Consider the following 12,070-nt stretch of genomic DNA (forward strand, 5'->3'; position numbering starts at 1 on the left):
TGGATTTGGGTTTAAAAAGAATCCCGTGCCTACTTTTTGTTTTTCTGGATAAAAACTAGCCGATGTCTCTCTCCTCCAAGTTTACTTTTGTCAAGCTCGGTTTATCGGCTAAGGCGTGAATTTATTATAGATAATATGTATAAATATGTAAGAATAGATCACGAACATCATTCGTAATAGTAATTGTTCTTTAATACATATTATTTTATACTATTCTGTAATCGACTTAGAAAAATATCCATGAATTTTCATAAAATATAGACATCAAAAACATAACACTAATGATAAATTAATTTGTTTGGGCTTAATCGGGCTCGTGGCCAATCTGATGGCTTGCTATTTAAAAGAAACTTATGAAACACTTTTTTCTAGAAATATTTGCTGAAAGAATTTTGTCAATCCAACAATAGATTAGTTTGTTGGGAATAAACTTTCTAAGTTTGCAAGTATGAAAGTTGGAAATATAGTTGCATTTGCAACAGTCCATTTTGTACTAACATAAAATAGTTGTAGACATAGTTGCACTCCCTGCTAAGGGGGACACCAGTGACAAATGTTGCCGAGATAGTGCTATTGGGGACGTGATAACGTACGGGAAAAGATATAAATTTGTGACATATGGCAATAAAAATAAAAATAGATAACACAGTAATAATTTGTGAAGGCATTTTTATATTGGGAAAAGAATTTTAAAAATAAAGGTTATGTAATAGGAATATTTTTCTCGCCCGTGCACCATAAAAATACCGAATGACTGAACGTGTAGTGGAACGGTTATCTTTAAATACCTAATCAGTCAACATCTCATCTCTGCCCACGCGCGGCGCCAAGGAGAATGAGGCAACGCGGCAGGTTACAGAGGTGCATCGTACAATTAATCGAACTTTGTTATCATTAGTTAAAGCACAGTTTCTCAACTTTGCCAACAATAGAGCGAAATGTAAAAATAAACCAGTCAAGTTCCGTACCACTGTACAAGATATTTCAACATTTTACGTGCAACACTGCAAGTTAATGACAACAGCGCCATCTATATGTGATTTGGTAAATTAATTTTTTTGTGAACACATTTTTTTGTGATGTAACTACAAATTGTCGGTTTTCGGATTTATTCATTTACTTGTGCTATAAGACCTACCTATCTACCAAATTTCATGATTCTAGGTCAACGGGAAGTACCCTATAGGTAGGTTACATAAGGACAAGGTATTCCTAAGCATAATTTTTCAAAATTCCCACAGGATAGGAATTTAGAGGATTTATATTTTTTGCCAAGAAAAGCCGCGGGTGGTCGATACTGTTAATATAAGCAAAATTGAAAGTCGAACACAGACGATAATTTAAGTAAGATAAGCTTAAGTTGAAACGACAATGTTTTCGCAATCGATTCATAAAGAGTCTCATAAAAGGATTTGATCGTAAAGCGAGACATCATAATCACGAATGCGTGCGGTAAAATCCTAATAAGCTGATTACGATGTAAGGGGGTCGCGGCGTGGGCGCATTATCCCGTATCGATATCGATATCGAGCTGTCTCACAATGCCTATACTGATCGTCGACGATTGATCCGAAGAAAGCATATCCACATCTGTGATCGTCATTGATACGCGATGCGACTGAGTTTAACAAAATAAATCAACATTTATTGTTTCGCAAGTGTCTTTAAATCGGCAGGCGAAACCACTTACAAAATGAGGTTTCCATAATGATAAATACGAACTGTCTTTTTAATTCGTAATATGGCGAAAGTGACGCAGAGCGTCACTTTCGTCATAATCATCAACCCATCGCCGGCTATCTACTGAGCACGGGTCTGTTCTCAGAATGAGCAGGGTTTGGCTGGCTTTGGTAGATTTTGGCAAACTTCACACATTTGAAAACATTGTGGAAGACTCTCAGGCATACAAGTTTCTTCATCGTTAAAGCAAGTGATATTAAGGGTGGAGATCACCGACTTTAAAACGGCTGATTAAATGATTTTTAGTGTTCACCACCACCTAACCAAGGTTGCAGCCCTAAAACTGCCGTTTTACCTAACTGAGCTCGAAAGGGTCGTTTAACTGGCGGTTCCTACGTTTTCACATCTGTTGTGCCCTTGATTTTGATGTGTCTTTTTGTTGTTTATTTCAAAAGCATGCGATCAGTGTTTATTGTAATGACCGATAATAATTACTTATCTTACTTTTCACTATCTTTAGGCGTCTTTTTACTAAATATAGGCGTCACAATTTGAATAGTAATGACAATGTGACTTCGCAAATGTGTTCCCTTATACCATTCGTTCATTTGCTTTGAACAGATGGTGATCCTCCAATTTAGTAACCAGGGTATAAATTTACGTGGTGAACGTAAATATTAAAACGGTTTTTAAACGACGGTTGGGAAGTAACCGGCCGGTAGTCAAACCGTTGGTTATGCAGCATTAGATGAACTCCACCCTTAATTGCATAAAAACGCACAGTACTCCAAAAAGTTAGAGGTGCGTGATCGAACCCCGGACGTCGTCTTACGTCTTAACCACTAGCCTATCACAGATTATGTACCTACCCTTGAATTAAACCGTTTGTTTTTTGATTGAAAGCGTAGTCGGTCTTAATTAAGTTGTAGCGAAAGCCTCTCTTGATGGATTGTTGCGAATGGAAACGTTTTATTTTTGCTTGCAAGCCGACTTGGCATGAATATGCATGTGTAATGTCTCAGATGCATTACCTCTTGGCTCGTCGTGGGAATTCTGCATTTACAACACACGCTTTTGGTTCTTGATTTTTGTCTCGTGCTAGTAGAGAAAGAGCCTGGAGGGCCAGATCTACGTTATTTTATAAAAGCTGAAAGGTTCTATGCGCATTGTCCCCGACACAGGGAGGTACGATTTGCGACTATGTAGTTTGGATCATGGTGGCTTTGGCAGATAACAGGTAAACAATCTTTCGTCAAAATATAAAGTCTATTTTTTATGTTTTCATCGGAATAGTATTAGGAATCACGTTATGTATTGCCAGACACTTATATCGTGGTGACTCCCTGCCAGACAGCTAAGACGCTCCCTGACGAAAGATTTTATACGTCTTTGTTACCTGGTATCTGCCAAAGCCACCATATTCCAAACCTAATAGTCGCTGATTGTTACTACCTGTGTTGGGGACAATGCGCATAGAAACTTTCAACTTTTATAAAATAACGAAGATTTGGCCCTCACGGGCTCTGAGTCCATAAGAAGTGGTTTTCGAGGATAACTGTTTATTTGCGTGATGTACTCAATGAGATTTAAGGTCTAGATATTAATTTTATATTTTTCTTTAATTGGATATCGAGTTTGGGTCGATGGGTTGTGAAAGTAGCAAAAATACTCTACAGTCTACAGTAACGACCCGCCATATTATAGTCGACTAACTGACTGCGCCGGCTTCGTCCGCGTGGAGTTTACAAAAATTGTAAGAGGATAGAATATCCAAAAATTCTGAAACACGGTATTTCTTGACTTTAACTGACAGCCTAAACTATACCAATTTTCATCGATATAACTTGAAAAATAATGACAGAATTTCACAAAACTTTCATCTCTATATACATATAACTGCCTTAGGGGTGGAAACTCCAGCAATCCTTTCTGTGAATACTTACGTTATAAAAGAGACCTATTGTCAAAATTTTAAGTTTCTAACCCCAGCGGCTTAAGCTTGATAGACCCAGTCAGAACGTATAATAGAAGAAAGTAATATTTTTAGGGTTTCAGGCTTACATCCTATAAGTTTCTTTATTCCACCATAACTTCTCAATGCCTGTACAGTTAGTACAAGATTGAACAACGCATTTATCGTTAATGGTTTCGTTTGCTCCTCACTATCAATGTTTACGTATTGTCTCACAGTATGAGTTGGCCATAACAGTCAGTATTGGACTCATCGAGTAAAAGATATAGTATACGCAATGGTCCAACTCTCGCCACAATTTGTCTCTCTTACACATTCGCAAAAAAGTGAGACAGATATACGCTGTCATTCTGTTTAATTTGGCATTTATTATTTCGTTTTCTGACGCATTTGACAGAAGATTGACAGCGTGACAGTGACAGGCAAGTGACAGCCCACCGCACACTCTATGGTATGTGTGTCTATGGTAATTTGTCTAAGATCACTAAAAACCTCAAGAAACTTGTGTCCAGAGCCAAATTTTCATCAGATTAAAAAAAAAGTTACCGCTTTCTAGTCTGTTACTCTGTCATTGTCAATAAAAAATAAATCAAAACAAACCAACATAGAAACTGAAACAAAGGGAACAATCGCTTTAGTTTTAACTAGAAAACTGAAGTTTTACTGATTATTAGGTATATATTATTGTACGTAATACAACTTTGGTAGAAACAACTTCGACGAGGAAGCTGACAGAAGAATACAGCTGGGCTGGGCAGCATTTGGAAAATTCGTCAAGTCTTCAATTCGTCGCTACCCCAAAGCCTAAAGACGAAATTCTTTAATGAGTGTGTCCTGCCGGTGATGACGTATGGCGCTGAAACGTGGACACACAAGTTCAAAGTCGCTCAGCGGGCTATGTTGGGTATCTCTCTGAGGGACAAAATCCGTAACAAGGAAATCCGTAGGAGGACCAGAGTGACCGACATAGCCCAACGAATTAGCAATCTGGAGTGGCAGTGGGCAGGCCACGTCTGCCGCAGAATCGATGGCCGATGTGTTCTGGAGTGGAGACCGCGTATCAGCAAGCGCAGTGTGGGACGACCTCCAACCCGCTGGACTGACGACCTTAAGTAAGTTTACTCTCTCTCTTCGGATCACGCCCACATAATGTACTAATTACTAGGTAATACAAATCTCTTGATCTGAATTCTGACACATAGACAAGTGGCCAGGTTTGAAGAGTATAGTGAAATCATAACATAACTTCATATGTACCTACCTACTTAAATAATTACTGTCTACTAGGTACCTAGCATTAAATGAGTTCATATGTACCTACCTACTTAAATAATTACTGTCTACTAGGTACCTAGCATTAAATGAGTTCAAAAAGGGCTGAGCCATCATTAATTATTATATTTTGTTAGAACAGTTTTGACTACTGACCGCTTGATAAATGGCAACACATTTTAGACATAATCTTGTGGTACACTGAAGTTAAAGTTGCAATAAAACATCTAGGTAGTCTATTACAGAAAGGCAACTCTATATTACACTTTAATAATATCATTTAATAATCAATAAAGTTTTCTTTGTTTAAGACATGTAATGAAGTTCGGGACCTTGAGTTTGAGCTGTATTTTAGTGTATGTATAAAGGTTATCTGTCTATCTATCTGCTGGCTTTTCACAGCTCATCCGTTCAACCAATTTTGACGAAAGGTACAAAGATCTTTCAACCTGGGCATGGATATAGCCTATTTTTTAAATAACCTAGGCTCTGAAAATTGAACAGTTCCCACAAGATAAATGAAGTTGCGAGTACATGCTGGAGAAAGACTTAGGCTACTTTTATCCCGGAAATCAGTGTGGATAAAGTCACGGGCATCATCCACTTATTAATTAATATTATAAATAAAACTTAGACCTCATTAAGATAGATAGTAAAATAAGAGGAACAGTTGATTGTTTAATTAGCAATTAAAAAAATTAAAGATCAATAATTTCTATTTTTTCAGTGATACCTGTGGACCAGTTAGTTATTCAAAGCCTGTGGATTACCACACCACCTACCTAATACACTTTGTTAGAAGAATGCAAGTTGATATTGCTGCATCAAGACTACACCCTACAGGATCCTCATAAGTCATCTAAGTGCAGTAACACTGCGCAACAAACTACAGTTTTATAATAATATAAAAATTTAATAGTAAATAAAATGTTTTTTTGTCTCTGCTTTTCTATTAAGTACATAGTGTTTTTATAGCTAGTCACGCCATAATAGATTCTTTTATAGGCATTTCAATTTATACCTTCCTACATACAACGGGCTAGCTTTTGAGACTTGCCGCCTTGATGGAGGAAAAAAAAGAGTAGATAGGGACGTTCCGGAGGGTCTCTGGATTCACCCATACAAAAAGTGAGTGAGTCTCTCGCTGAAGGAGTGAAGGGGTTGACTTACCCCGCCGCCCCCTATCGAGGCCCGTTTTAAGTCAATGACAATTTTATCAAAATTAAAAAATCATTTAAAAAGTATACGTCCCCGGCGGAAGGTCACTCCTTCCAAAGGGAATGATTTCCCTCCCCTCCCTCTTACTTCAGCTACCCCCATCAAGGCGGTACGACGTTTTCAAAATGTTTATTCATACAAATAAACAAAATTGAAGATTGCCTGTTACGTTCTCAATAAGCTCTGTGAGCTAATCTTTGATGTGTTGAACCGATTTTGATGAGACTTGGTGCACAAACAGTTGGGGACAGTGTGGTTATTTCTGTTAGACAAGGTCTAAATCTATTGCTATCCTTTTCTGCAGTGCAGGGAGCTTATGAAAGGAACAGCAATACACACATAAACCTGTCATTTTAATTTAGTTTTGATCATAGATTCCTGGAAATATCCAAGCAGGCAAATTCCAGGATACCTTTTAACTATTATTAGCATCATCTGAGAACTTATTTTTTTAGGATGAAATAAAACAAATTAAATCATTTTATTTAAATTTGAGACTATAAGTAGGTAGGTATGAATATAAGTATTTTACATCAGCTGTAAAATTCATAAGGTGTATTTAAGTAGGTACATCATAAACAGTTCAAATTATATAGGTATTCTACAAGTCTGATGACCCCCGGGTTAGTTGCAGTCTTGACTCTTGAATTAAGTTAGGTCTTAGTGGCCCTAGCTTAGGTAGCTGGAAGATAGGCAACATAATCTGGTAAGTATAGGTTAGGTACCATAGATGATCTGCAACCTGAAAATAATATTTTATTTTAGAAACATACTTATATAAATAAGCTAGCTAAATTTGGTAGGTAGGTCCATTTCATACTAACTTATACCCTTCTATACTAGCTTGTGCCCGCGATTTTGTCCGCGAGGACTTCACAAATTTCAATTAGATAGATCAGTCAGTCAGTTTTTCCTTTTATATATGTATATATACAGTGGCGTGCACAGGATTTGAAGCCAGGGTAGGCATTAGTTAGTAAGGAACCTGTTTACTGGCAGGTCATAATGAAAAATATACAACTGGGGTAAGCAGTGCATTTATGCCTCTATGACCTGCACGCCACTGTATATATATAGATAAATTAGGTACCTACTTTCTTGTTTGGGAATGGATGCAAGGAATGGTAGGTACCTAGTAGGTGGGTATTTTCTGTTATTGTATGCATGTTTATTAATATACCTACCTACTTCACCTCTATGAGGTAGGTAGGTACCGAATAAGTTTGAAAATATTCAGTTAGTAGGTAGGTACCTACCTACCTAGGTTTCTATTCTGGTGAAAAAATGGGTTGATTTCAATCAGATATAGCTGTACCAACTTATATGTATAATTGAATCAATCTTCTTGGTGAACTGTTTTAAATGATGGTAAAATAATGTAAGTAGGCACCTACTTAGTAGTAAATTTGAGCCACACGTTTGATGTACCTACCTATAAGGCTTAGAATAATATTATGTAGGTATTAGGTAGGTAATAAATTGTGCATATCTTACCTTTGCCTCACTGATTAAGGTATGACATACTCTTTGTGATCGATCTTCTAACGCTACAATTCTACCTTAACATTCAGTAAATGCATTCTGCGAGCTATATGTATGGATGGTATGGCTATCGCTGCACAAAATGATTCATCCGAGATGCACTATTATCATTATCTATCATTTTAGCCTGCGGATGTCTGTCTTCTACATCCAGTCTTGAGGCATCCTCATTCAGCCACTTCACGTTAGGTACCTACCTACTCTATAATATGGACGGTCCATCAGAGAACCTGTTTCTTTGACGGATGCTCAACCCAGTACGACATGAATGGATTGTTCACTGCCACTTCAACTTGCTGGGGGGTTTGGGCTATGTGAGAACCTGTTTCTTTGACGAATGCTCAACCCAGTACGACAAGCATGGATTGTTCACTGCCACTTCCACTTGCTGGGGGGTTTGGGCTATGTGAAAACCTGTTTCATTGACGGATACACTGCGCACATCACAAATTACGCCACTGAACCAAATTTAAGTTACACAATCACGACGGTTAGCTTTGACTGCCTTCCTAAACATTCTCCTTGCCTCCGTGGGCAAATTAAGGCTCTTCACTTATTAAAATTCATCATTTTGTTTAATTATCAATAAGCTTTCACGCTTCTCTCACCGAGTATTTTTTGGTGAATTACAATTCGACTATCGACTCGTATCCATAAGCGAAAATGACGTCATTTACTAGTTTTAGGACGTCAAACTTAGGACTCGTACTGCCAAATTACTCGATATTGGTATTGGTGTAGGTAAACGCAAACCATTCTCGATGGTGACGTAGTTATATGGTAATTGGTATCGTAAAGTTGAAAGCTATACTCGCAAACACTCGATCATCTTTAGTTCGCAATATTTCCGCTGTGTCGCTGCCTGTAGATGTATGGAAACAGTCGATTTCGAGATTGGTATTTTTAAAACTATAAAATCTTATACTAACTGTACTGAACAGATTTGGAGTAGGGAAACAGATTTGATTTAGGGGTATCACCCCGAGTGACACTGGCTCTAAATTTTTTGAAAAAAAAAATACAATATGACGACTATATGGCGCCATTTTCATATGGGTTTTTTTTTACTGTTTAGTTCTTTTTTTGACAGTGCAGTTGTGTTTTTTTTTTAAATTATGACTTGTTACAAGTACTATATTATAGTTCCCAGTACTTCTTATATTAGGTATATTTAAGTGTGAATCTTTCATGCTACTTCAAAGGTCTTCCCGAGGAAGCGTCAAACCACGGCCAGGGCTTCCGCTCACCCCGTCCACCCCTTTATTCAACCCCCTGCAAAGGGGTGTAAGGGGTGGAAGTCAACGACCTCGGTCCAATGTTTGCGGTGCGATTTTGAAGACACAAACATGAGCTAGCCATTATTTTTCCGCGGACCGTTATAGCTATTGATCGGGCATTGTCTTTTTAATTCAATTGGAGATAGTGTTTCAAAAAGTGGTTTGTTAGTTGTTTGTTGTTTAGTTTTAATCGCTTGACAAAACTTTGTTTAAACCTTTGTATAGTGTCTTTGAAATATTGTATTTATTTTGTTTAGTTGTGAAGATAGTTTTCGTTAAGTTACGAGTCAATGCTTAAAGTAAATTCTCTGTTTGTTTATTGCGATTGTAGTATACATTTGCGTGCTCTAATTCTTACAAAAAACCCGTCAAGTGAGAGTCGGACTCATACATGAAGGGTTCCGTGCCATTGTACAAAAAATTGCAATCTATACCAATCCGCACTTGGCCAGCGTGGTAGACTTTGGCCAAAACGCTTCTCATTCTGAGTGCTCTGTAGTGATCATGGGTTGATCATGATGATGATGATGTACAAGAAATAAGTTCAGAAGAAGTTCATAGCGGCTATTTTAAAATTTATATTATTTGTTGTAATAGCGGCAATAGACACATTCTGCGAAAATTTCAACTCTATATCCATTCACGAACTACAGCTCGCTGACACACAGACAGACGGACGGACACAGCGGAGCGGACCAAATTATAGGTACCTACATAATATTATAGCGATACAGTTAGTAGCGATACTAATATCACGTATTTTCAGATTCGTTGGTTGGCGTCCACTGCACTCACGGATTGAATCGAACTGGCTACATGGTGTGCAGGTACATGCGGGATCGACTAGGAATACCTGCTAAGGAAGCTATAAAAAGTGCGTAATTTTTTAAAGTATTGATTCTGCATTCTTTTTCAAAAAAATCTTGGTATAACTTTAAATTGCTTATCATCTGTCCGAAGTAGAAGCCCTTTGGGTCCTTAGGACAATTACGACTAATTGTGATATTACTTGAAACTAGCGGATACCCAGCGTATGCTACTACGCTAAAAAAATGTGCCTAATAGGTGTTTTTTTGTCTAAACCATCTTCGCATTATTGTCTTTCTAATGAAACCGGTTTGGGGAACATCGGTTGAATGGTTTCATAGTCTATAACGGACACAGGTAGAAACATTTTTTGTGTTTTATATTTTAAAAATGATTATGAAAATATAACAAGCCTTGAATATTTTTAATATTTCTAGGATTTGAAACAGCGCGTGGGTATAAAATTGAAAGAGAAAACTACATCGCCGATCTTCTAGGCAAGCCACCACCGCCTCCCGATGTTGGCAGAGATACCGTCGTAAAACCAATTTTCAACAGGAATATCCATACATCATATTATTTTTCACCATTGAATGATTACAACGACGAAGCAGAGCACCAACGCGAATCCAGTAAACGAAGATTCGGGAATCAGTCCTCGTATCGAAACGATAGGAATTATAATACGAATAGACGAGAAGAGCCAAGCATAAAACGCCTTAAAAACAATAGACAAAGTGACTCAAGTTCAAAAATGTCGACTTATCAATATGATTATACATATGACTATTGACGGTACTGATGATACCGGATGATAGTAAACTAATTATATTTTTACACTTTTATTCCTTGCATAATAACTACAATATAATATGTGATATATTATCTGTAGAACTTTTTTGTGTATATTATAATGAAAATGTTTTCTTAGAACTGTGAAAAAAATACACGGTTTTTAAAAAAGCGACGCTTAATCTTCGGGTTCTGCAATAATAATAATAATATCGCAGATATTATCTCTACTAAAGGTAGCAATTGTAACAGTATGTTTAGTATAGTTGTCGCATTTCACGAGGGCGAGTGGGTCATGTTTGTGTTTAAGGCGTATCGGTATAAGTAAGCTACAGTAAATGTGTGCGTTTGCGAGCGCTCGCTCGCGACTGATTGGTCCGACATGCACGCACACTTACGCAATGTTCGTGTATACGACGTAACCACAAGTAAAGTTCACTCGCCTTCGTGAATTGCAAGAACTGTAAGTAAATACGCGGATTTACAAAACGATAGACTTCGTTGCATTTTGCATTTTTATTTTAATATTTTTCTCTTGCTTCACTTGTTTAAATTAAATTGTATGTAGGTACCTACATACTTCAATAAAGTAACTCATTTGTTCGAAAGTGTACATTTTATGTAAAGTACCACCTGCCATGTTTAGTAAATTGCATAAACAAGGGAATTGTAAAATATAATTAAATACATACTGAATTTTACCGATAATTTTGTATTTTTATTGATAACTAACTGATCCGCCCGACTCCGTTCCGACACGTACAAGCTGCGATAGCCTAGTGGTTAGGACGTCCGCCTTCTAATCGGAGGTGGGAGGTCGATCCCGGGCACGCACCTCTACCTTTTCGGAGTTATGTGCGTTTTAATTAATTAAATATCACTTGCTTTAACGGTGAAGGAAAACATCGTGAGGAATCCTGTATGCCTGAAAGTTCTCCATAATGTTCTCAAAGATGTGTGAAGCCTACCAATCCGCACATGGCCAGCGTGGTAGACTATGGTCAAAACCCTTCTCATTCTGAGAGGAGACCCGTGCTCTGTAGTGAGCCGGTGATGGGTTAATCATGATGACACGTACCAGATCTGTACGCCGACTGCTCGCGGAATCGATCGGCAGTTGCGATGCAGTTGTGTCAACTGTAATCAAACTGCAGTCCGTCTGTCTAGACTCTTAAGGTTTCTTATTTTACTACAGAAACCCTAATAATGATGGTAGGTACAAAAAATGTAAGTCATGAGAACAAGTCTAATTATGGTGAAACTTGTGGGAGCACGTATAGTGACGTGAATAGCTCGCACGTGCTCGATAGCATCGAGATGTTTTGGAGATGCGGATTGTGATGCTGCGAGATGCTGTGCCTTGGGTGCGATGAGGACGACACCGACACTGCTTGGATGAAGAACATTTTATAAGTAAGTACCTATTTACTCACTAGATGATACCCCGACTTCGTCCGCGTAGATTTAGGTTGTTAAAAACTCCTGATTTTACGGGATAAAGTATAGCCGA

General features: G+C 37.8%; 1 protein-coding gene across 1 annotated transcript in view; it reads left to right on the forward strand.

Annotated features, from left to right (window-relative positions):
* The window catches only part of LOC117986539 (RNA/RNP complex-1-interacting phosphatase), a 52,011-nt gene extending 40,743 nt beyond the window's left edge, over positions 1 to 11,268 (forward strand). Inside the window, exons 7-8 of the mRNA XM_034973380.2 lie at positions 9,728 to 9,835; positions 10,206 to 11,268. Of these exons, the coding sequence (XP_034829271.1) occupies positions 9,728 to 9,835; positions 10,206 to 10,561 (464 nt within the window). The 3' untranslated portion in view covers positions 10,562 to 11,268. The remainder of the gene's footprint in view (positions 1 to 9,727; positions 9,836 to 10,205) is intronic.
* The last annotated feature ends 802 nt before the right edge of the window (positions 11,269 to 12,070 follow it).

The sequence above is a fragment of the Maniola hyperantus genome, chromosome 11, assembly GCF_902806685.2.
Source record: "Maniola hyperantus chromosome 11, iAphHyp1.2, whole genome shotgun sequence".
NCBI classification, from domain to species: Eukaryota; Metazoa; Arthropoda; class Insecta; order Lepidoptera; family Nymphalidae; genus Maniola; species Maniola hyperantus.